We start from the raw sequence: 26,631 nt of genomic DNA on the forward strand, positions 1-26,631 counted from the left end.
CCTTATTTACTGGTTATCATCGGTAATAATGTATTTGATAACAAAACATACCATAAGAATGCTATTTACAACACACAACTCGCATAATCAAATGAAGTAAAACAGAACAGTAAGGGGGTTGTTTAACAAAAACATACTTTATTCACTATTTTCATTGTCATCTTGAAGAACGAGTTGAACCATTTAAAAAGTAACCCCAACTAATATTGCTTAACATAATTCAATATAACGGAAATGGGTGCGTGAGTATTCAGTAGAGCTAATACATACCAGTATTTGCTACTATAGCACATGAATTGGAGCCCGAAGCATATCAGTATCACTCGGTGCCGCGAGAACTTGTCGTCCAGGGGAAGAACCGGACCGGATGGGCCGAGCTGGTGGGCTAGCTCGCGAGGTCCACCTTCTGAGATGGAGAGATAGTTGGTTTGTTATAAATCCATATCGAATGAAAACCAGTTTTGCAATCAATGCCGGTCGCGTGTAATTAAACCATTCACATCGAGGCTAATACGTTTTACAACAAAAAAAATCATGCTGACCAGCGTGTATACCCCTCTCCATTTTCGTTGATAGAATTGAAGAAACATGGCAGCGCGCTCACACTAAAGACATCTCTAAAAGTTCCATTGGCGCTTGCAAGGCAGGAGAAAATTCACTCAAGTATAGGCACCAGATAAGGTACGCCAGATTCAACTCTTCGCTTTAGACTGCTTTCCGGTGACCACGTATAAACGTAAATAGATTGTGACCAGCACCATGCTTGTTTATGTCAGAGCATATGTCCACTTGATGGATATCTGGTATTGTAATTTTACACTGTTCGTGTCCCCTGAAATACGCCTGTGACTAGAGGGAGTAGGTTAACAAAGCATTTTAGCCAACCTTAACCGAAGTCTCAACCTGCCACCTTAATTATTCTAACCTGCTGCGTAAATTCTCCTTACCTGCATACGAAAAAGTCGTACTCTAGTCAGAACCCTGAAAACCAGCGACCTGGGGCATTCACAAACGTGGGATTTCCCCAAATATACATCAAAAAACATCTTAATTTAATCCTTTTTAAAACTCAGGATTGTAAATTAACAGGGAAAATGCCTGACAAAAACTACTTTTTCTTGACAGCATGTGTTCAGCTATTTCACACAAATACACAAGGACAGGAGGACTTGGCTGCTTTCACTGTAGATTGTTATTCATATCAGATACATTCAGGTCATAAAACAAGAATATTAACTCATCGTGGTCATCTTTGCACCATAGCACACAACTGACCAGTTCTACATTGTACAATACACCCATCTTCCTAGCACTGGATCAGTAACTTATATACCGGTACCCCCCCCCACCTTTACCCTACCAGAAAAATGTACATCACAAATTGGACCCCTTCAAGTTCACTGACTCAACAAGGAGCAGAAATGGCCTGACATCAGACTCAGGCATCATGGGAGCAAAGTTCTGGTCTGCTCAGTACGCATGTCCTCTCGTCCAGTTATACTGGAGGACTAGCTAGGAGGTTCTTCGATCAAATGCCTTCACAGCAGGGCTCCCCTTAAAGCTGAGACTGGGAATGGGTTTGAGGTTGAAGAAGAGCAGTGGGTTGAGAAACAGAGTTGGGTGTGGACTCACTGTGTGGGTAGATAGGGTGCCAAGGGGATGGTCATGGAGGGAGGGGGAATATCATGAATGAAGGGAATGGAAAGAGTTAGGTGCAAACCTGGTCCTTTCCAAAAATCTACATAAACCAAGTGAGTAAAAAGAACAAAAAACAAATTCATCCAAAATTCAATATATATCATGATAAAAATAAACAGTGAGCAATAACATGAAAGGGAAAACAACATGATTTTTCTGGGACTATATCAAACAAAATGGGCTTGGTCAATCCTCTGAGCTGGAGGAAGAGTCTGAGTCCTTCTGAGCCATGATGACGTTGTCCAAAAGGGCCTCCCTGTCAGAACTCTCGTATCCCCCTTGTGACAAGCTGTCACCGCCTTCCATCTTAACATCAAAAGCTTGAGTCAGGAAAGGGGAATTCTCCAAGTCTTCGTCCTCCATCATGTAGGCCCCGTCTGAGACCAGGGTCTCTTCACCTCCGCCCAGGACTGGGTCCTCCAGTGGGGCAGGCTGAGGAGCATGGTGGTGATGGTGGTGGCGGCGGCGGACTCTCTTGGGGATGACAGAGCGTGCAGAGAGGAGCCGGTGGAAGAGGCTGTCTGGCAGAAAGCCCTGGAAGGACAAAATGGAGTGAACCAGGATCAGTTTTTGGAAATATTTTACAATGTGAATCAGAACTGATTCACTGAACTTAATGACGTGTGCTAGGGCTGGGCGATATGACGATATATCTCGTGTGACGATAGATGTTTTTCTATCATTTAATATTATGCTCTATCGTTTATTTCGTTGTGTCGCAAATCACACTCTTTACGGCAATATTTTTTGTCAATTGGACAACACTGTTCACGTGTGGAAGGAAATTCGCAACACAAACATGGAGGAGAGTGAACGTGACACAGAGCACGGAGACACAGAGCTCATACCTAAAAGAGGGGCTACTTCGGTTGTATGGACGTGGTTTAGGTATGAAGTCTGACACGGACCAGAAAACCGTCCTCTGCAAAATATGTGGCAGGCCGGTCCCAACAACAGGCTCAAACCACTAACATCTTTTACCACCTACGCAAGAATCATGTGAAACAGTACAAAGGGAGTCTACGGATGAGACTCCAAAAAGTAGTCGAGTGCTCAAAACAAACCCCCAACTCAAACGTTGCAAGAGGGTTTTGCCTGCGGCACACCATATGGCAAAGAATCACGAAGATAACAGCTGCCGTTACAACTTACATCTGCAAAGACATGGCCCCAATATACACGGTCAAGAAACGGGGGTTTCATGAGTTGGTGGTAACACTCGACCCAAGGTACCAAATGCAAATTGATAAGACACGTATTAATGCCAAAATAACATGCAAAACAGGCAAGCCCCCAAAAATATAAATATATATATAGTTGAACTATAGTTGAAATGTTTTCTATTTACCTTTAGATTTTACACATTAATATTTTATATTTTGTTACATGCTTAATTGAACATTTGCACAAAGGTTCTAAATAAAAGGAGAAATAATCAAATATGAGTAAGTGCCTTTTATTTGTTGAGTATAATTCAAAATGTAATAAGAAATAGGCCTTTACATGTGGTCATTTTATATAAACTATTTATTAATTGAATTGACAGAAAATGTGCTATATCGTGATATGTATCGTTATCAGGATTTGAAATGACCTATATCAGGATAGGAGATTTTGGCCATATTGCCCAGCCCTAACGTGTGCTGTAAATAAGTTAAGGGTACTCACAGAGCTCTGGACCATCTCAGCCCATTCTGGTGCCACTGCACAGTCAGGGTTCTCCTCCAGAAACTCCCTCAGATCCTGCAGCATAGGTCCATACGCAGCCCCAACCTGAATAAAAAGGAAAGAAAATCCACCCTTAAGCAATCAACATCCACAAATAAATAAATATTTGACCGAGGATCCCAATGCACCCATGTAATTCATCCTTTGCCATTTCTCACCTTCTTTCCTGTCCTCATATCAATGACCTTAACCGTCTCACTGCCCGACAGTGCTGCGGTCTTCTCAGTCCTCTTCTTCCTCCTCCTCTTCTTCCGGTTCACAAGGAGCTGAGGGGGGGCGGGACACAGGAGACAGTCACTGAAAATCTCAAATGATACTGTATTTCTCACAAAGTGCAGTACTTCTGGCCAGAGCCTCAATTGAGACATAGGCACAGAGAGACATGGACATAATCTTCCAGGTAAATCTACCTCCAACATGTCTCCCTCCACCTCATAGTCTGGGTTCTCTTTCAGCCAGTTGGGCAGGTCTCTGCGGCGAGGGGCTCGCTCCCCACTCAGCACTGTGCCCATCATGGCATCGACCACCGGGACCGCTCCGTCTGGATCTGACAACTAGGTGGAAGATTATGAATGAGGCATGATAAATGCAAACATTACATGAATGTTTGAGTACGTAGATTTCAGAGTTTGTTTAGTCAGTTTTTGCGAGTTTGTTTCTTTGTCTGCACATCTGTGTATTATGAGCAGTCTTAAACTCTGACTATGAGAATGTGCACTAGTATTGTATATATGTGTACTTCTTGGTCCCTACGCTTCCTGCGTCCGCTCCCCTCTCCCCCTGACCCATTGGACATCAAGGCATGCTTAGAGAAGGTCAGCTTCAGCCCCTCCTCCTAAGAGTAGGACAGTAAAAAAAAGGGGGATGGAGAAAGACAGACAATTTAGTCATTCCATCTGTACCTCAGTTAAAGAAGATTTATCCAAATGTACTTCAATGGCTTAAAAAGCTGAATCAGGTGTTATTACTAGGCTAGAACAAAATACTGACTACTCTGTGGGTCCCCAGCACCAGAATTGATTAAACTTTTCTGTGTTCCTCTCATCTCACCTTCAGGAGTTTGACGGTGAACTCAGATTCCTGTCCGTCTGCTCCTTCTCCACCGGGCGTGTTGTTGCCTTTCCGCATGAGCCGTGCAAAGCTGAGCTCATCCCCTGCCCCTAGGTCGTCAGAGCCTGGGTTGAGCTGGGCGTCAGAGGCATAGCGCCGCCCTGTTGGCCACTGCCCAGACAGCACCAGGGTACAGAGGCTGTCCAGCCGGTTTATCAACACACGGTCCTGAGGGAGAAACCAGCCAATCACTCCACCAACACAACAATCCCTTCTACTGTACAGTTCATATTCAACTTCCTGTTAATACTGTATTTGAAGTACTAATGTGCAAGCAACCAGAACATCATCCACATATCTGGATCCATCCATACTCTATAGTTGCAGACTGTAAATGTCCCCCACCTACATACCTTGGGCCAATCAACCCTGAAGGGGTCGGTAAGGGACTCTGGTGGCGCGCCATCTTGAGATGGAGTCATTGAGAGCAAGCTGTTCTCACCATCTTCCTCCATCTTCAAAGCAGCTGAAAACAGAATTAAAAAAAAAACATCAATGTTTGTTCAACCCCATCAATGTGTTGTCTTATCTCAATCCTCACACTTCGATATCACTCAGTCCCCACTCACCTCTTTCCCTCTCTGTGTCACTGTCACCACTGTCGTCAGAGCTGCCTGATCGCTGGGAGGAGGTAGACGAGCCAGAATCAGAGTCCGAATCGGAATCGGAAATCCCTCCTACACTTCTTTCTCCTTTACTTCCTCCACTTCTCGGCTCTCTCCCCCTGCTCTTCTTCCATCCCAAGCCGGGACGGGCTCGGCCCTTCCCATCGGGACGGGAGAGGGGTGTGATCTGGGTATTTGAGTGGCCGAGAGCCTCAGAGGCTCCAAGGATGCGGGACTCCTTGTCCAGACCCTCCTCGTCTTTGACGACTGAGCCCTCCTCTGCCTGTGGTTGGAGGAGGGGAGTGGCGGGGGCGGGCTGGTTCTGCTGGTTCTCGAGGTAGTCGTGGCGGGCCTGGCTGAATGAGAACTGCGGGTCGAGGAAGACCGAGAGCTCAGTGCGGCTGACGCCGTGGAGGGTGGAACCCAGCATGAGCTCCCGGTCATGGGCTGGAGTGCTCCACCAGGCAGGCAGCTCGGAGCTGGGCGGGGCCAGCAGGAGGAGCTCCTCCAGGGAAGGGTGAGGCAGGACGTGCTCACGGAGACGGCGCAGCAGGCTGATGCGGTACAGGGTGCGAGAGGCCCGCTCCTCAGTGATTGGGGCCAGAGACTGGCCCAGCTCTGAAGGGTCTGGGGACGGAGAGAGGGGTTAGGGACCTGTCTCTCTTCAGATCTACCAAAATATTAAACACCATGCTTTATTAATATACACTGAACAAAAATATATAAAAACGCAACATGCAATAATTTCATACAAGGAAAGTTCATACAAGTAAATTAGTCAATTGAAATCAATTCATTAGGCCCTAATCTATGGATTTCACATGACTAGGGATACAGATATGCATCTGTTGGGTCACTGAAAAAGAAAAGAAAAGTGCATGGATCAGAAAACCAGTCAGTATCTAGTATGACCACCATTTGCTTCATGCAGCGCAACATCTCCTTCACACAGAGTTGATCAGGCTGTTGATTGTAGCCTGTGGAATGTTGTCCCACTTAGGGATGTGGCGGTCATGACATTTTGTCAGCCGGTGATTGTCAAGCAAATAACTGCCGGTTTCACGGTAATTGACCGTTAATTAACAAACACATTTAGCATCTCCTGACTTCCACACATAGCCTACAAACCACTGATGCAGACCTTTGGAACATCTACATTTTAAAAAGTCGAATAGATCCATGTAATATAGTCTAGGCCTTCAACTAAAATAAATCCATTATTTTAGACAGGTCTAAAGAAACATGATATGAAGAAAATGTAGTCTATTTCAGAAGAACAGAATACTCAGTTGTTCTAATGTTATGCTCCGATCTGGCTATGCCATATGGCTGTAGACTACACTCGTTCATTTAGCAGACAAGATTTGCATAGAATTCCGTGGCATTATTTTATAATATGAAGAATACAATTGAACATAGCATAATAAAATAAAAGGATATTTTCTCCAAACGATTTGAAGGAGTGCGCATATGCAGCTATTGCGTGTTGAACGGTTAACAAAGAAACAGGTCCTCCTATATGCTTAATTTAGAGTTATTTATGCAACTTTAGTTGTGATACAAACGTTGGGCAATATGTTTAGATTTCTATTACATTCGAAGGCTGCATGAAGCAACTAACGATGATTTGAAAAAAGTCGTATGAAAAGGCATGAGCTCTGCTTTGGTTTTTCCTCAGCACACTTCAGTCTCTAATTCACAATTTGACAAGCAATTGATAATGCCTTGAATTTCCCGGTGGCATCAACCTTTGTGTGGATGTAATGCCCCTTAAAAAAAAATCCATGCCTATACCAATCATACCAATGATGTCGCTCTTGCTGCTGGTGATTTTCTGATCCACCTCTACGCAGACAACACCATTCTGTATACATCCAGCCTTTCTTTGGACACTGTGCTAAAAAACCTCCACACGAGCTTCAATGCCATACAACACTCCTTCCGAGGCCTCCAACTGCTTTTAAATGCAATAAACACTAAGTGCATGCTCTTCAACCGATTGCTGCCTGCACCCTCCTGCCCATCTAGCGTCACTACTCTGGACGGTTCTGACTTAGAATATGTGGACAACTACAAATACCTAGGTGTCTGGTAGATTGTAAACTCTCCTTCCAGACTCACATTAAGCATCTCCAATCCAAAATTAAATCTAGAAATCGGCTTCCTATTTCGATGCCAACATACCCTCGTAAAACTGACTAGCCTACCGATCCTCGACTTCGGCGATGTCATTTACAAAATAACCTCCAACACTCTACTCAGCAAATTGGATGTAGTCTATCACAGTGCCATCCGTTTTGTCACCAAAGCCCCATATACTACCCACCACTGCGACCTGTATGCTCTCGTTGGCTGGCCCTCACTACATATTCGTCGCCAAACCCACTGGCTCCAGGTCATCTAAGTCTATGAGCCCCACCTTATCTCAGCTCACTGGTCACCATAGCAACACCCACCAGTAGCACACGCACCAGCAGGTATATTTCACTGGTCACCCCCAAAGCCAACACTTCCTTTGGCAACCTTTCCTTCCAGTTCTCTGCTGCCATTGACTGGAACGAATTGCAAAAATCACCGAAGCTGGAGGCTTTGATCTCCTTCTCTAACTTTAAGCATCAGCTGTCAGAGCAGCTTACCGATCACTGTACCTGTACACAGCCAATCTGTAAATAGCACACCCAACTACCTCATCCCCATTTTGTTACTTATCCTCTTGCTCTTTTGCACCCCAGTATCTCTACTTGCACATCATTATCATCTGCACATCTGTCATTCCAGTGTTAATGCTAAATTGTAATTATTTTGCCTCCATGGCCTATTTATTGCCTTACCTCCCTACTCTTCTACATTTGCACACACACTGTACAGTCATGGCCAAAAGTTTTGAGAATGAAAATTTATATTTGTGTCACAAAGTCTGCTGCCTCAGTTTGTATGATGGCAATTTGCATATACTCCAGAATGTTATGAAGAGTGATCAGATGAATTGCTACTAATTGCAAAGTCCCTCTTTGTCATGCAAATGAACTGAATCCCCCAAAAACATTTCCACTGCATTTCTGCCTTGCCACAAAAGGATCAGCTGACATCATGTCAGTGATTCTCTCGTTAACACAGGTGTGAGTGTTGACGAGGACAAGGCCGGAGATCACTCTGTCATGCTGATTGAGTTTGAATAACAGACTGGAAGCTTCAAAAGGAGGGTGGTGCTTGGAATCATTGTTCTTCCTCTGTCAATCATGGTTACCTGCAAGGAAACACGTGCCATCATCATTGCTTTGCACAAAAAGGGCTTCACAGGCAAGGATATTGCTGCCAGTAAGATTGCACCTAAATCAACTATTTATCGGATCATCAAGAACTTCAAGGAGAGCGGTTCAAATGTTGTGAAGGCGGCTTCAGGGCCCCCAAGAAAGTCCAGCAAGCGCCAGGACCATCTCCTAAAGTTGATTCAGCTGCGGGATCGGGGCACCACCAGTACAGAGCTTGCTCAGGAATGGCAGCAGGCAGGTGTGAGTGCATCTGCACGCACAGTGAGGTGAAGACTTTTGGAGGATGGCCTGGTGTCAAGAAGGGCAGCAAAGAAGCCACTTCTCTCCAGGAAAAACATCAGGGACAGACTGATATTCTGCAAAAGGTACAGGGATTGGACTGCTGAGGACTGGGGTAAAGTCATTTTCTCTGATAAATCCCCTTTCCGATTGTTTGGGGCATCCGGAAAAAAGCTTGTCCGGAGAAGACAAGGTGAGCGCTACCATCAGTCCTGTGGGTCCATGGCCAGGAAACTCCCCAGACCTTAATCCCATTGAGAATGTGTGGTCAATCCTCAAGAGTCGGGTGGACAAACAAAACCCACAAATTCTGACAAACTCCAAGCATTGATTATGCAAGAATGGGCTGCCATCAGTCAGGATGTGGCCCAGAAGTTAATTGAAAGCATGCCAGGGTGGATTGCAGAGGTCTTGAAAAAGAAGGGTCAACACTGCAAATATTGACTCTTTGCATCAACTTCATGTAATTGTCAATAAAAGCCTTTGACACTTATGAAATGCTTGTAATCATACTTCAGTATTCCATAGTAACATTGACAAAAATATCTAAGGACACTGAAGCAGCAAACTTTGTGGAAATTAATATTGGTGTCATTCTCAACTTTTGGCCACGACTGTACATAGATTTTTCTATTGTGTTATTTACTGTACGTTTGTTTGTGTAACTGTGTTGTTGTTTTGTCACACTGCTTAGTTTTATCTTGGCCAGGTCGCAGTTGTAAATGAGAACTTGTTCTCAACTGGCCTACCTGGTTAAATAAAAGGTCAAATAAAATAAATAAATAAATAGTACAATAGTTGACCTACTCTATCCTGTGCGAGAAATATATATTCCAAACATAGTCGGACAGTTATGGGATGCGATAGATCCCAAATTAATACAACCATTAGCATCAAAAAAACTTTTATACTCTATTAGGCTGACGCAACAGATCAGAACGTTTAGTTGAACATTTTTGATAAACTATTAGGCTATTTCTTCACATAAGCTCAGCAATGCGCACACGGCAGTAGGCTATAAGCGCGAAAATTCCAAAATGCAATCAATTAGCTGGAAAACACTATTCTCAAAAGTGACTGGAAATGCGATTATGCATTAATGCTTTTATTATAAAAAAGGTGCCTTTTTATGGTGAAAATTCTCCCCCAAAGTTGAAACTCAGACGCTGCGTATGTATGCCAGTTAGGCTCTACACTCGTTTTAAAGCGGATTAAATGTGCTTAATTTTAAGAAGTTATTTGGACACTTCAGTTATGATACAAACCTTAAAAACACATAGGCATTTGGGCTAGGCTACATGAGGTTTGCGACTACAATTTGAAAAAGTTTTTAAAAATGGCATGCGCTGTTTCTTGCCTTACTGCACACAAGCTGGTCATCATTCACAAGTGATAGGCTAATGTTATTACCCATCAGACTATTCTTGATTTAATCTGGTCTTTACATGTACTAAATCATATAAGTGTGAAATTTGTTTTGATTTAGAATGGATCATTATCATGCACCCGTCTCGAAACAGGGGCTGCGGAAAACGTTTATATAAAATGTCATCTATGCACTTAAATTGCGAATGGAGGACGCTTTTCCCGTGGTCAATTTTTATGCCAGCCAGGTAGGCTATACTCATATTGTAAAGAGAAGCAATGTGCTTAATATTAGAAAAGTTGAAAAATAAATATAGTAGGCCTAGCCTCTAAAAAGGTGATGGGATCCTTTTAATAGAGTACATCACTGTTTTCTCAAGCAATTGCATAGCCTATAGAAAATGTTACGCAACATTAGCTCTCATGAAGTTTTTGATTAGATTTTCGATTACATTTGCATTGATGTCAGAGTGATTAGAGAGACAATAGAGTGCGGAGTACCAGGCAGTTAGCAAGTTTGGTAGGCTACTAATGACCATCAGCAGCATCATAGCTTGGAGAAGCCCAATTACCCTAACTAAACAGTCACGTGAAATTTGACTGCCGTCGTGGCGTTATTACAGTCACCTTGAACAGGCTGTCATACACGTCAATCCAGAGCATTCCAAACATGCTCAATCAAATAAAATTGTATTAGTCACATGCCGAATACAACAACGAATACAACCTTACAGTGAAATGCTTACTTACAAGCCCCTAACTGACAGTGCAGTTTAAAAAATATATGGATAAGAAAAATAGATAAAAGTAACAAGTAATTAAAGAGCAGCATTAAAAAAATAACAACGGGTGACATGTCTGGTGAGTCTTCAGGCCATGGAAGAACTGGAAAATGTTCAGCTTCCAGGAATTGTGTACAGACCCTTGCGACATGGGGCCGTGCATTATCATGCTGAAACATGAGGTGGAGGCGGATGTATGACAAGACAAGGTGTCTCCGGACCTCGTCACGGTATCTCTGCATTCAAATTGCCATCAATAAAAAGTGTTTGTTGTCAGTAGCTTATGCCTGCCTGCCTGCCTGCCCATACCATAACCCCAACGTTGACGTCAGCATACCACTTGCCCACACGTCGCCATACACGCTGTCTGCCATCTGCCCGCGACAGTTGAAACCGGGATTCATCTGTGAAGAGCACACTTCTCCAGCGTGACAGTGGCCATAGAAGGTGAGCATTTGCCCACTGAATTCGGTTACGACAGCAAACTGCAGTCAGGTTAAGACCCTGGCACGCAGATGAGCTTCCCTGAGACAGTTTGACAGTTTGTGCAGAAATTCTTCGGTTGTGCAAACCCAGTTTCATCAGCTGTCCAGGTGGCTGCCAATTGCACGCTCCCTCAAAACTTGAGACATCTGTGGCATTGTGTTTGACAAATCTGCACATTTTAGAGTGGCCTTATATTGCCCCCAGCGCAAGGTGCATCTGTGTAATGATCACTCTGTTTAATCAGCTTCTTGACATGCCACACCTGTCAGGTGGATGGATTATCTTGGCAAAAGAAAAATGCTCACTAACAGGAATGTAAACACATTTGTGCACAACATTTCAGAGAAAGAAGCTTTTTGTGTGTATTGGAAAATTTCTGGGATCTTCTATTTCAGCTCATGAAACCAACACTTTACATGTTACGTTTATATTTTTGTTCGGTGTATTTGACTGATTTAAAAGGTAGACTCAATGATATGACATTGACGCAGAAAGTAAACAGCACAGTGGCTGAATTTCCACAATAACTAAGAGCGTTGAAGCGCAAGGCTCAACTTCTCCGCTGTTTGGGTCCCGTGGCTAGCATGCTGTACAGAATGAAGTGAACCCGTGCACATGCGCAGATACTGTTTGTGACTGTGTGAGAGCAAAGTCTTGCATCTCGCACATCTCAATATATGCGGTGCGGCTCGTGGCAACGTCATTTTGCTGAGTCTACCTTTATGTGACTACACACTTTATCAACACCTTGACTGTAATAACATTTGATGTAGTTCTGACCTTCTCCGCGGGCGGGCCGCAGGTTGCACACCCTCCGGCACATAGCCATGAAGCAGCGGAAGTAACGGCTCAGACTCTCGTCAGTCTTCTTTTCTAGACGGGCAAATGTCCGGAAGCGAGCCCATTCCAGCTCAGCCTCTTCCCCCTCTGGGGCATCTGCCTCTTTCTTTATCCGCTCCACACCGAACGTGGACACCACACGGTAGAAGTCACACTCCTCTCTACGGGTCCACCTAGCAAGGAGACAAAAGACTGATGGTTAAAGTAGTAAAACACTAAAAACTCACTCCCAATCTTATACCAGAATGTACGGTTAGGGATAGTTCGAAATTCACATGACCCTCCCTTTGTACTGTAAAAAAATAAATAATCTCACCCTCCTTGACTTAACATTGACGCTATATTTATAATTATATTAAATATATGCAACACATTTTCCACCAACAGGTTGTGCCAATGCACCCCACACAACCAATAAGTGACATCACTGCATACCGATTATAGACTGTTTGCATTTTCAACACCTCAATCAAATGGAGTATGTCAATCTCGACAAACAGAAAATACATCCCTCCCACTCAGTATCGGCTTGACACTCTTCGATGTCTCTTTCCATTCATCGAATGGCCGTTGCGCAGTTTGGATGCTGGAATTATATTAGAGTGGATGAATGTGCGCACTTAGCCTACAAGAGACTTTTGAAATAGCCTAATCAGATTATAACATTGTGACTGGTTGTGTTTATACCACATACAAAAAGATACTACATTTTAAAAGTTAAATGAAATATTTGGGTTATACTGAAGCGTTAGGGTCGATCAATATCTGCTTGGATCGGAAAGGAGGCAAAACGCACGTGATAATACTTATCATAATACTAAACAATAATACTAAACACCCTTTGTAGAAGACCTGCCAACCTCGGCAGGGTAGTCTAGTGGTTAGAGCGTTGGACTAGTAATCGAAAGGTTGCAAGTTCGAATCTCCGAGCTGACAAGGTACAAATCTGTCATTCTGCCCCTGAACAAGGCAGTTAAACCCACTGTTCCTAGGCCGTCATTGAAAATAAGAATTATCTTAACTGACCTGCCTAGTTACATAAAGGAAAAAAATGTTTTAAATAAAAAAGTAGTAAACGGCAGGACAAGGAAGTGAACCCAGGTAACTGGCGTAAAAGCCAAACACCCTGCATCGTGCCAATATAGTTAACCCACTTCGTAGGAACTGTATCATGGCTCATATAGCGAGGATTGTGACGGTTGATAGCACCGTTGAAAGCATGTCCCAGCCAAGTTGTAGTCACAGTACATTTGTGTTAGTCTATCAGTGTTTCTGTACTGCACATGGCAGAGTATGCAAAACAAATGTGCACCCGATTGATATAAATCCTCATGATATGCTACTGCTACTTTGCAGTCAACATTTAATTGGGAAGGTTTTTGGGGAAAATCATTGAAAATGACTATAAGCACGCATTGCTGATTTTATAGAGCAAATAAGCTATAGCCATCTTACCTTTAGAAATGTTTACTTCAGGCTGACTACAAGCATCTATTGAGTTGCAATGTCCCATAAATGTAATGTCCAAATCAACTTTAAGAATCTACAAAATCCGTTACAGTATATTGCATTTGTATAGCCTTAACAAGATCAATAGGACACCTTTGAGCTGCATGTCACATCTTGACTGTTCTTTCATGCACAATGGCCTCTCTACTGCCCATCAGCTTGTCCTCTAAGTTCTTGTGGATTTATATTGAAAATTGGTTTTATGTTTGATATGATTGCTAGTTAACCTATTGCAGATTTGGACAAACAATCCACCTACCACTATTGTCACATTGGATAGAGGGCAGAATAGAGTTGACTGTATAGTAAGCATGCTGAGAAGTGTAGTACATAAAGGAAGTATTGATAGGGGAGGAGCATGCAAGCAGGTAACATTCGGCTATGAAACCTTCCGCTATTCTGGACCCCCAACCCAGTAAATTTCGAACTGTCCCCACCATACAGACACATTAAACAAACATATCAACAACTGTACCTCAGTTTCAGGACACATATGCTTGCAGAGTTAATAGTTGAGGGTAGTAGTTGGTACCTCTGTTGGCGTTCCTGGCGTGCAATCTCCTTCAGTTTACTGGCCTGCTCACACCTCCTGCGCCTGCGGTCGCCCTTCTCTGCTGCCTCCACCTTCAGCTGCTCTCTCCTGTAGCTGCGCTGGTATGCCGTGATCAGACGCCGGAGCCGCGCGGTAAGTGATGAGCTGGTCGGCCACTCACAGGCTCCGGACTGGCCAGAGGGCGGCCCCTTGGTTTTAACAGGCCCTGCCTTGTCTTCGACACAGATATCATCATCCATGTTCAAGGAGTCGGCCTGGGGGAGAGGGATTATCATTAATGTCAACAATATTCTGCAACAAAAATCAATCAATGAGAATAATAAGCACTGATTCACACCTCCTCGTATAGGTCTTTGGTGTGCCTTAACGCAGGCTTGAACTCCGGGTCTTCAGAATACTTGTCATCGTCTCCTCTGGGGGAATTTTTTTTTCAAGTTAATGGTGGTGAGGCCAGCTCTAAATAATTCTGTAATATATAGTTAGCGGGTTGTTTGGTGAGGTGCTAATAAGATTAGCCAGTGTAGCTCACCCGTCTCCCAGCTCTGCGTCTGCAGAGTGCTGCTCAGCATCAATGGCCTGGTCGTCAGGGCGACCAGCTCTCTCCAGGAAACAGAGACAGTCGTCGGCACGCATAGTGGTGTACATCTCATACCCTGGAGCAACACACTGGAGTTACTACAAAACACACTCACTAAACACCACGTTCCTACTGATAAACAAGATATTCTTGACAAGTAAACAAACTCCTAAATACTTTTTCACATTCACCATGTTTGAAAACTCCGACGAGGAGGGAGCGGTCTGCCTCTGTATCCCACCAACCTGATGGCACCTCAAGCTGCTCCATCTCAGGCATCCAGATGTCAATATCCCTACGAGGACACAGACAGATGGATTCAGTATACACCTGTGTGAGTGTGTGCGTGTGTGTGTAGACGTATGTGTGTGCGCATGTGTATAGCAGATAACAAGGATTTTTAATAGGTTGAGACCTGGCATCAGCTCCTCTCAGCACAGAATCAGCATGTTCTCCAATGACTTCCTGTCTCAGGTAGTAGAGCATACGTACTCTCAGCAACACCCTGACGACGAGGAAAGGGTTAATGCTCTGACACTGAGCACAAACACTTCAGGACTCTCTAGAGGTTGAGGGTGAATACACACTGACTTGTTGCACTGGTGCTTGAGATGTTTGCGGTAGCTGTCGTCCAGAAGCAGGGAGTCGGGGTTGTACTTGCGGATCCACTCCACCTTCTGAACATCAAAGGAGCTCTGAGCCTTCACCCTCTTCCCCTTCCTGCCCCGAGGAACAGGGATGGACAAACCTAGACAGAGAAACACATTGAAACATATACGCAGGATCCTGGAAGGCAACGCTAAAGTGAGAGAAAATACATTAACACAAAGTTATCCAAAACGGCAAGAAATATTTAGACAATGGGTTCAGTCCGTACCAGAGTGGTTGAGGAGTGTGTGGGGTTCAGTCCGTACCAGAGTGGTTGAGGAGTGTGTGGGGTTCAGTCCGTACCAGAGTGGTTGAGGAGTGTGTGGGGTTCAGTCCGTACCAGAGTGGTTGAGGAGTGTGTGGGGTTCAGTCCGTACCAGAGTGGTTGAGGAGTGTGTGGGGTTCAGTCCGTACCAGAGTGGTTGAGGAGTGTGTGGGGTTCAGTCCGTACCAGAGTGGTTGAGGAGTGTGTGGGGTTCAGTCCGTACCAGAGTGGTTGAGGAGTGTGTGGGGTTCCCGGCCGTTCTCCGGCGGGGTGATGAGCTCCCAGATGAAGCTCTTAATGTTCTCGTCTCCACGGTAATGCAGCAGGCAGAAGACCAGGATGACCCTGCAGATGGTCTCCACGTCTCGCTCCCCGAGGCGCCGCTTACAGCGTGCATGAGACAGGATGTCCCTCCAGCGCCCCCACCTGGACAAACACAGGTCGCAGAGTGAGAAAGGAGGCTCAACACAATAGCGTGGAGCTTACTTTATTAGAAACTCCGTTAACAACTTTACTATCATATGTATTATAACTACACCTGTCTAGAAAATAAAAACAACTCCAGGCCCTAGCCAAATACACCTACCCGTAAACAAGCAGATGTTTCTCCACACGGAAGCAGTCGGTGCGGCCGTAGCCGTTTCCGGTGTGGCGCTCGGAGCGCCTAGCGGACCGGGACTGCCGGGAATTGGCGGGCGGGTACTCATCGTCGCTATCGGGGTCAGATATCTCCCCACCCTCGCCCCTCAGGGTGGCAAACTGACGGGTCTGCTTCCTCACCCTGGGCGTGTCAATCACCAGGGTGTTCTACAGGGAGGGTGTGAGAAAACATAAGGAAAATTAGCTTTTCTCACAAAAAACAAGCACAGAGTAAACACACACACGCCTGAGACATCAGCATTACCTTCCTATTCATGGAATCAAAGTCTATGTCTGCCCTCTTGGCCCACTTCTGCCAGAACTCGGGGTCATCCAGGGCAATGTCGGTCCTGTTCTCGGTAGCCACGAAGCTGGCCTTGGAGAAGGTGGAGCCCTTGCCCTCGCTCTCGATGGTGATGGTGGTGGCTCTCCTCTGGAGGATCTGGTCAATGTCCTCCTCACAGAACTTGGAGCCCTCGTCCTCCTCGTCCATAATGGCAGCGTACGCACCCTTCCTCAGGAGGTCCTCAATCTCCTTCTTGGAGAACTGCTGGATTTGCTACGAAACGGGTGGAACAGGACGGACATTAACCAGTTAGCATCTAAATAAACAGCAGACTAAAAAAACTCCATATTAAGTAAACAACAGCTTGGACCTCCTTACTCCATTGACGTTGCTCTCCTTATTACCGCTCATGCTCTGCAGTACAGCCCGGTCCAGACCTAGTTTGAGGCTGGCCTTGTCCAGCATCTCCCTCTCATAAGAGTTCCTGGTGATCAGACGGTAGACCTTCACCGCCTTCGACTGGCCGATACGGTGACACCGCGCCTGAGCCTGTTGGGAGAAGGCAGGATTAGTACATCCATAGGATGCCATTTGTACAGTGTGGTAAGGGTACTAGGACGAAACATTGGAAGGAACCAGACACAAAAGCGGGAGATCAGACATTACCTGCAGGTCGTTTTGAGGGTTCCAGTCGGAGTCAAAGATGACGCAGGTGTCAGCAGCAGTCAGGTTGATGCCCAGACCTCCAGCCCGGGTACACAACAGGAAGACAAAACGGTCCGAGTCTGGTTTGCTGAAGCGGTCGATGGCTGCCTGACGCAGGTTCCCTCTCACTCTGCCATCAATACGCTCGTACAGGTATCTGGGCAGAACGTTGATAAAGACAACTTCTTACTCATCTAGATTACTCTTCACATCCAGTCTGTCTACTTTTAAATCACCCACATCCTAGTCTACTACCACAGACTGATAATGTAGTAAAACAAAACTTACTAACAAAATCTATTGTTTTTCAACATGCCCATACCCGCTGATGAGGCAGGCAGTCTATCTAGACCGTCATAAATTTTATTTGTCACATGCGCCGAATACAACCTTATCATGAAATGCTTACTGAACAGTCTGACTTCGGTAACTGGAGTCTTAGACAATTTTTTGGGCCTTCCTCTGACACACCTAGTATATAGGTCCTGGATGGCAGGAAGTTTGGCCCCAGTGATGTGTTGGGCTGTACGCATACCCCTTGTTGATGAGGCAGTCTATCTATACCCCCATACCTCTTGTTGATGAGGTAGTCCTCCAGGATGTCCAGGCAGCGCACCATCTGGGAGAAGATGAGCACCTTGTGTCCCCCGGCCTTCAGGCGAGGCAGCAGTTTGTCCAGCAGGACCAGCTTGCCTGCGGATCTCACCAGCGCCTGCAGGTGAAAGTCTGGGGCCACGGGGTCGTAAACATCCCTCAGCTCAGCCACAATCTTCTCCTCTGCCCCTGGACAGAACAGACAGAAGGGGGGTTACTATCCCATTGCATCCTGGGAAAGGTATGAAGACATTGGCGTATACAGATGAACAGTTGGAGTGATGTTAGGTCAACAGATGCTGTGGTAAGCATCAAGTGATTGCAGGCTAGCTGCATTAAGAGGAGACGCTGTTGGGGTTATTGTTTTTGGAGGAGGAAGGGTATTGAAGTGTTGTTGTGGTGTAAGGTACCGGTAATAAGGTAGGGGTGGTTGCAGCACTTGCGTAGCTCCATCATGGTGTTGAGCAGATTGGGAACGTTGCTGTTGCTGGTGGCTCCCATGCTGAGGAAACTGAAGTTCCTCTCTAGGATGGCCCGATAGTATTTCTTCTGCACATCTGTCAGCTCCACCTGTGTAAATAAGGTTGTATTAGCTTGATGGTTATGGTCCATTAAGAAAAACATAATTCTGCTACTCATATACAAGGTCACCTTGGTTATATGGTGCAATATTATTAATTTTGAGTGTCAAATCTTACCTCAATGATGGTCTCCTGTTTTGGCGCCAAGTTCTTCTCTACGTCCTCTTTGAGTCTGCGCAGCATCATAGGCTTCAGAATGGCCTGGAGCTTCTGGACCTGCTCCTCTGTTTTGAGGTCTCCAAAGTCACGAAGGAATTCAGACTCTGATGAAAACTGAGCTGGCTCCAGGAAGTGCAGCAGACTGAAGAGTTCCTCCACTGTGTTCTGGAGGGGGGTACCAGTTAGAAGCACCTTATGCTCCTAAGAACCAGGGAGGACAGAGGAGTGGAATAGAGAGTGGAGGAGGAAGACAAGGAGATGAACAGAGAGAAAAAGAGGTAGAGAGGGTGTTATTATGCCTCTTTGTAAACATAAGACCAAAACGTTGTCACATCACAAGTAATACATTTGTCACCCTGTCCCTTAGACTATCTATCCCCTGATTACTCACCAAGTCCAGCATCTTGAGACTGTCCAGCAGCTTGCAGTTGCGGTTCTTGAGGCGGTGAGCCTCGTCAATGATCACACAGCGCCAGGAGATCTCCCTTAGCTCAGGGCAGTCGGACAGAATCATCTCAAACGTGGTGATCAGGGCATCAAACTTATACGCCCCTGGGATCAGATGATCCTGTAATCCAACACTCTAGTTAGAGGAACTAGATGTCGATGTTCAGATAATTTGATTCTTGGTACACGAGAGAATCATTGTCTTCCGACACACTGCACAACAACACTAGCACTGCAACCACTGTAATCCATTCTTCTGTTCTAAGGTTACACAAACAGAATGCGACACACACACCTTGTCATCCTTGCAGTACATCTCGTACTGCTGGATCATCTGCCTGCTGGCCAGGCTGCCGTGGTAGACGATGGCGTTCATGTCAGTCCAGGTGGCAAACTCCCTCTCCCAGTTGGTGATGGTAGAGAGAGGAGCGATGACCAGGAAGGGGCCCTGGACCCCGGCACCAAACACCTCGGACAGCAGAGAGATGGACTGGATGGTCTTCCCTAGACCCATCTCATCTGCCAGGATACAGTTCTGCCTGTAGGGCGAGAGGATGTGTTAATATGGATAGAATGGGATATGAAATGATTTCAATAAAAGAAACATTAGTACCTGTTGTACCAGTTGAAGAGCAGCCAGTTGACTCCTTCTAGCTGGTATTCTCGGAGTACGTTCCCACTCTTGTACTCTCTGAATTCCTCCAGCTTCTTCCATGCAGCTGCTTGGGGCCGGGGCTAATGAGGAGTGAATGGTTTAGACTGTGGAATGATGACATATTGGACTAAAGCAGTGGCAACACTCACATGGAATGTGGTGAACACACAACCAGTGAATACCCACACGCACCATTCTCTTGAGTTGAGGTTGGCGGTCTTGGATCTTCCTGAACTCCTCCACCTTGCCCTCGTCCACATCCTCTCTTAGCTCCCAGGTAGCATCTTCATAGGGCAGAGAGCACCACTTCACCAGGTAATACACCACCGGCTGGGAGATACAATACACACTTAGAGACAAATAATCCTAACTCAGAATTTTCACAATGAGATCAATTCATGGTTTTAATTCATGGTTTACAAGAACAGATTAAGACTTGTCCTTTAGAGATCAGATTCAGTCATTGACTTCTCTCACCTCTCCATTGTCCACACTGTTGGACTCATCCAGGATCCGGTCCACCTCCACATAATCTGGGTTGAAGGGCTCCTCTTCCTAAGGACAGGAACACAGAGAGGATAAGACGCACAAAAAACACAGCGACTATGATCCCTAAAGTTACACCTCTATACACATACCCATCTACTTCACAATCGGAGGGTTACCAAAATGGTTCTGTGAAAGACGCCATATTATTCCCTTACCTCCTGTAAGAGGAGTCTCATCTGTGCATGTTTGGCCTTGAATCTCTTGAGCTTCTGATGGATCCTCTTGTCTCTCTCCAGCTGCTCCAGAGTGGCCCACTCACAGTGCATGTAGGAGCTGAGAGAGAGAACGGGGGGGATCAGGGGTCAGCCATGGATATAAAGGAAGACACTCCCCATGCACTGTTGATCTTGGATGCTCCACAAACAATTTCATGAATCTCACACCGACATTTTAGTCAATAGACATCCCCAGGAAAGAGTGAGACTTACTAGTTCTTATATTTGACAAAAAATTCCTCAGCATTGATGTAATGTCCTGGAGACACCTTTAAAATATGAAGAGAGGAACAAACATGATACATAATGATTTGTAACTTCTTAAATTAGCAAAATCCCCAAATAGTAACAATTAATAGAAAAAAAGCACAATAAGCACACTCACCTCCTTTTTAGTTAACCTCACGGACAAAACTTTGTCAACAATTGCTGCATCTTCCTCGTTGGGGTTTTCCTGTGATACATATACATGTGTTATACAGCTGTCATGTGCAGGTGATCAACAGAACAGCTCAAACCTGATCAAAATCTCCCACTCACCACAAAGAACTGCATGCTGGAAAGGCTGTCCCCGTCCAACTGCAGCTCCTGTTTGAGCTGCTCTCCCATCAGCTGCCCCGTTCCTCCTCCGGTAATGGACGCCACCGCCGCCGTCGTGGTGGTTACGTCCACGTCCTCCTCCGGTTCGTCCTCGTCGTCAGTGATTTTGATGTCCAGATCCTCAGTGTATTTCTTCCTCTTCACCTGACGGTTAGAACGCCTCTTCTGGTGGAAGAGGGAGATGACATGAACAAAAGTTAGACATCGGTCAGGAAGTCTTGACAAACATCCAGTGCAGTACTGTACGTATTATATGGGGGGGGCGTTGTGTGTAAGTGTATGTCAGTAGGAGGGATGTGACTCACCGCAAGCATGTCCTCATCCAGGACCTTAGAGGGAGAGGCGGGGCTCAACTCCCCATCAGAGTGGTCTGAGGAGGCATTCCTCTTCCTCTTCTTACCCCCCACTAGAGTGATTGTACTGGAGCGAGAGACAGGGGAGGATGAGAACGAGAATTAGTTGGAGAAATACATACAACACCTCCCAAAAAAGACAATGAGAACATTGCAACTTACTTGATCTTTGCCTTGCTTTTGCTCTTGCTGCAGCCGGTTCCAGCCGCCCCTCCAAGTGTCCCACCAGCAGCCCCACCTGCTGCCTTGGCTTTGCCTTTCTTTTCTGCACCAGCCCCGCCCTTCCCTGCTGCCGCCGCTGGGCTCTTCTTCTTACTCCCTCCTCCCTTCTTCTTGGCTCCAGGTGTGCCAGTGGTTGTTGCAGCGGCCCCTTGGTCAGCAGCCTTTTGTCCGGCAGGCAGTTCATCCTGGTTGAGGACTCGTGGAATGTTCCTTTCTCCCCGGGCCTTGGCCCTGGCAATGGCCTCAGCCACAATACGGTTGGCCTTCTCCTGTTTGCACAGGGTCTCCAAACGACGTACAGGCTCCTGGGCCTTGGCTAGCCGTATCCCTGGTGACGACATAGTGGTGGTGGAAGGGGCGGAGCCGGCAGCTGAGGTGTTGATGACCTTCACTACGGAGACAGCTCTGCCTGCCGTCGAGGTGGCATTTGTCTGTGGAGATATATATAGATAGATAGATACACACACAGGTTAAGTTGTTAAGAGGCAAAATAACCTACACGTGTAAGGTTTGACAAGTGAGATTTGCAACTCGATACATCTATCATGTAGACGTGTGTGTATACACAGTACCAGTCAAAAATTTGGATACACCTACTCACTCAAGGATTTTTCTTTATTTGTACCATTTTCTACATTGTAGAATAACATTAAAGACATCAAAACCATGAAATAACACATGGAATCATGTAGTAACTAAAAAAGTGTTAAACAAATCAAAATATACTTTATATTTGAGATTCTTCAAAGTAGCCACCCTTTGCCTTGATGACAGCTTTGCACATGCTTGGCACTCTCAACCAGCTTCACCTGGAATGCATTTCAATTAACAGGTGTGCCGCGTTAAAAGTTAATTTGTGGAATTTCTTTCCTTTGCGTTTGAGCCAATCAGTTGTGTTGTGACAAGGTAGGGATGGTAAACAGAAGATAGCACTATTTGCTAAAAAACCAAGTCCATATTATGGCAAGAACAGCTAAAATAAGCAAAGAGTAACAACACTCCATCATTACTTTAAGACACGAAGGTCAGTCAATCCGTTTCTTCAAGTAGTCACAAAAACCATCAAGCGCTATGATGAAACTGGCTCTCACGAGGACTGCAACAGGAAAGGAAGACCCAGAGTTACCTCTGCTGAAGAGAATACGTTCATTAGAGTTACCAGTCTCAGAAATTGAAGCCCAAATAAATGCTCCACAGAGTTCAAGTAACAAGACATCTCAACATCAACTGTTCAGAGGAGACTGTGTGAATCAGGCCTTCATGGTCGAATTGCTGAAGAAACCACTACTAAAGAACACCAATAAGAAGAGACATGCTTGGGCCAAGAAACACAAGCAATGGACATTAAACAGGTGGAAATCTGCCCTTTGGTCTGATGAGTCCAAATTTGAGATTTTTGCTTCCAACCGCTGTGTCTTTGTGAAACGCAGAGTAGGTGAACGGATGATCTCTGCATGTGTAGTTCTCACCGAGAAGCAGGGAGGTGGTGGTGTGATGGTGCTTTGCTGGTGACACTGTCTGTGATTTATTTAGAATTCAAGCCACACTTAACCAGCATGGCTACCACAGCATTCTGCAGCGATACTCCATCCCATCTGGTTTGCGCTTAGAGGGACTATCATTTGTTTTTCAACAGGACAATGACCCAACACACACCTCCAGGCTGTGTAAAGGCTATTTGACCAAGAAGGAGAGTGATGGAGTGTGGCATCAGATGACCTGGCCTCCACAATCACCCAACCTCAACCCAATTGAGATGGTTTGGGATGAGTTGGACCACAGAGTGAAGGAAAAGCAACCAACAACTGCTCAGTATACGTTGGAACTCCTTCAAGACTGTTGGAAAAGCATTCCAAGTGAAGCTGGTTGAGAGAATGCCAAGAGTAAGCAAATCTGTCAAGGCAAAGGGTGGCTACTTTGAAGAAACTCAAATATATTTAGATTTGTTTAACACTTTTTTGGTTAATACATGATTCCATGTGTTATTTCATAGTTTTGATGTCTTCAATACTATTCTACAATGAAAATTGTAGAAAATAGTAAAAAATAAAGAAAAACCTTGGAATGAGCAGGTGTGTCCAAACTTTTGACTGGTATGTATGTATGTATATATATGTATGTGTATATGTTTGTGTGTACCTGTGGTTGCAGCAGCAGTTTGAGCGGCACGGCTAGTCTCTGTCCACCTTGGCCCTGGGAGATCTGAACAACCTGTGGGCTACTTCCTTGCCCTCCGGACACCAGCTGAAACTGCAGGACAGAGACCGTTCTAGTTACAGATCAAAGTCTTCATAGAACAGGTCAGTATTTCTGATTAGTTAACAGAGTGGAGAATTTCCTAACGACTAATTCAAGCCACTCCTCCGCCTCCTTACCTTGGGTCCCCCCTGTTGGTTGGGTTGCTGCTGCACTTGCAGCTGGATGGTGAGCACTTTAGGCTGTGCCCCCATCTGCCCTGCCCTTGCCTGGGTGAGAGCAGCTAGCTGACCCCCCTGGAGGACCAGCTTCCCTGGGAGATTACCCAACACCAGCCTCTGCTGCTGGCCCTGCTGCAGCTGACCCGACCCACCGACTGTCACAGCACCCCCCTGGGCCGCACCCCCCTGAGGCTGCTGCAGCACCAGGGTGATCCTCTTGGCTTCACCCTGAGAGGAGAGAGAAATTATCAATTAGAAGATGCTAATTTAGTTAGAAATGTACAATCTTGAGACCTGAGGTGAAGAGCCCTGGTTAATGGAGGTTACTGACTACTGAAAACATAGTATTTGACAATCCTGATGGTTAGGCCAAGTTGAGCTCAGAGGGCAATCTTACCTGTTGTGGTACTGTAGTAAGGGTGACCCCTTGTGGTCGGACTGTAGTGGTGCCTGTAGCAGCAGCGGTGACCTGTGTCTGCATGGCAGACTGCAGCTGCACCTGTGTCTGGGGCTGTAGCTGGATTTGCGTTGCCTGTCCTTGGGTCTGGAGCTGCACTTGAGCCTGGGCAAGCTGGGCTTGCGGTATCTGCACCTGGACAGTCTGAGTCTGGCTTTGGGACTGGCCCTGAGGAATGGAGATCAACTGTACCTGCTTCAGGGGTCCGTTGGGCGACTGAACCAGCCTCTGTACCCCAGTTCCCACCTTTACCTGTCCCTGCCCAGGAGACGCTTGGTTCAGGACCGTTCCTCCAGACAGTATCTGCATGCCAGGCCTGAGTTGGGTTCCAGACAGTACCCTGGCAAAGGTGACCTTCCCCGCTTGGGAGCCTGTCCCAGCAACAGTCTGCAGCACCTGTGCTTGCCCCCCGGGTCCTTTCAGGATGACGATCTTGGCACCTCCCTGGCCTCCGGCCTGCTGGGTGATGGCAGCTAGCTGCTGAGGAGTAAGCTGCTGTGCGATCTGTGTAAGCTGCTGTGTGGTGAATTGTTGTGTGGTGATGTGTTGCGTGGTGCCAGTAGAGCTATTGACAGTCAGAGACGAGCCCAGCAGGACTGTGGCAGCCCCACTGGTGTTACTGGCTACAGAGAGTGTTGTCTGAGGTACTGTTGTAGCTATTGAAACAGTCTGAGGGAGGGCAACCGGGACTTGGGCCAGCTGCTGCACAGGTACTGGGTCTGGGATGGTTGGAGCTGCCACTGGTATGCTGAGCGCTGGGAAGGAGAGGTCTGGGGTTGGTTCGGAGGGGGGGTCCACCTGCCCCAGAGCCAGTTTCAGAGCCTCCTCCACAGGGTCTGTGAAGGCATCGTCTGGCAGGGCATCCAGGTTAAACAGTGGCGTGTCATCAAAGAGGTCCATGATGGGGTCTGCCATTTTTCCCAGTCCACAGAAGATATAGAGAACAAAACAGCCTTGCTCTCAGTCAGAAATATAGGGAAACCGTAGATCTGACTGGTATGTCCTAAAAAAAACTATTGGAAAAACAAAAAGATCATAAATATCCTTCTGTGATTAGATAACCAAAACACATTTCTATCAAAACGTCAATCGCTTACTAAAATGGATTCTGAGGTTTCAGTCCTGTGCAGACAATTTACTTGGGCTTTGTCAGTGTATCCTCTAATGACAAATATTGGGGTGGTGGGGAAAAAAAATCTACGTTTAAGCTAGATACCAGAGAAAGAGGTTCAGGGAAGAGGAGAATCACACAATTTTTTCCACCTCTTCCTCACCCCTTTCCTCTTCCTTGTTTTCAGTGCCTACTTCTCTCTGTGTGCAATGATCCCCATCTGAGAGATCATTCGCTGATGTCTCTTTCCTAAAGAAGAGAAAGAGAGAATAAGGGGTTAGCTTAACCAGGGAAAATCACTATTCCAATATACTTACTGAAAGTAGCAGGCAAAGTGTGCCATGACACTCGCTGCTCTTTGTGGGGTGAAATTGTCTGAGTTGTCATGTGGTATCTAGTTAGCTAGTAACGTAAGCTAGTTCGTACGGTAGTTAGTAAGCTAACTAGCGCATCGGGGCCCTGTTGCTGACCTATTTTCATGATTTTGGTGAAAATAGTATAACATAAACACTTTGTTTCAAGAATACGAAAACAATCGATGCATTCAGCTTCAAGTAGGGGTTCTGAAAAGCTATCTATATCGTCATTCCCGTATTGTTTACCGTTTCCCGGAATCATAAGTTGATCCATCGATGCTAGTTAGCTATAACAACAACAAACACTAACTAGTAGTTTCTGTTTTTCCTTCAATCAAACATGCCTTCATTGTGATCATAGACTATTTTAAGAACAGTGTTTGTATGGAAAGTAATAGTTTAAATGGCAAGTGGGCGAAAAACATCCGTCTAGGATAACATGGTTTCTTTCTGACCGTGTTGCTCTCCGCAAACCCGCTTCAGTACAGATATAACGTTAGCATTAAATTGCTATTTGAATTGGATGAGGCTGTTTTGGGATAAATCTATTTCAAATGGTATATAAAAA

The 26,631-nt window shown here is 45.7% G+C and overlaps 1 protein-coding gene across 1 annotated transcript; it reads right to left on the minus strand.

Moving 5' to 3' along the window:
• Positions 1 to 1,174: 1,174 nt before the first annotated feature.
• Positions 1,175 to 25,511, minus strand: LOC120056085 (chromodomain-helicase-DNA-binding protein 8-like). The gene is made up of 37 exons (XM_039004242.1): positions 24,537 to 25,511; positions 24,098 to 24,367; positions 23,862 to 23,972; positions 21,663 to 22,153; positions 21,453 to 21,567; positions 21,088 to 21,312; positions 20,933 to 21,001; positions 20,761 to 20,816; positions 20,488 to 20,605; positions 20,261 to 20,338; positions 19,976 to 20,113; positions 19,742 to 19,863; positions 19,424 to 19,667; positions 19,073 to 19,249; positions 18,640 to 18,882; positions 18,352 to 18,511; positions 17,920 to 18,130; positions 17,309 to 17,504; positions 17,021 to 17,191; positions 16,622 to 16,915; positions 16,304 to 16,524; positions 15,941 to 16,143; positions 15,396 to 15,552; positions 15,220 to 15,309; positions 14,996 to 15,099; positions 14,757 to 14,880; positions 14,565 to 14,640; positions 14,207 to 14,481; positions 12,106 to 12,338; positions 5,106 to 5,768; positions 4,890 to 5,002; positions 4,477 to 4,704; positions 4,166 to 4,261; positions 3,837 to 3,980; positions 3,585 to 3,692; positions 3,367 to 3,471; positions 1,175 to 2,232 (listed from the first exon to the last, which is right to left on the minus strand). The coding sequence occupies exons 1-37, from the start codon at positions 25,509 to 25,511 to the stop codon at positions 1,885 to 1,887; spliced, it is 7,752 nt and encodes a 2,583-aa protein (XP_038860170.1). The 3' UTR covers positions 1,175 to 1,884.
• Positions 25,512 to 26,631: the final 1,120 nt, after the last annotated feature.

This window comes from Salvelinus namaycush, chromosome 11, assembly GCF_016432855.1.
Source record: "Salvelinus namaycush isolate Seneca chromosome 11, SaNama_1.0, whole genome shotgun sequence".
NCBI classification, from domain to species: domain Eukaryota; kingdom Metazoa; phylum Chordata; class Actinopteri; order Salmoniformes; family Salmonidae; genus Salvelinus; species Salvelinus namaycush.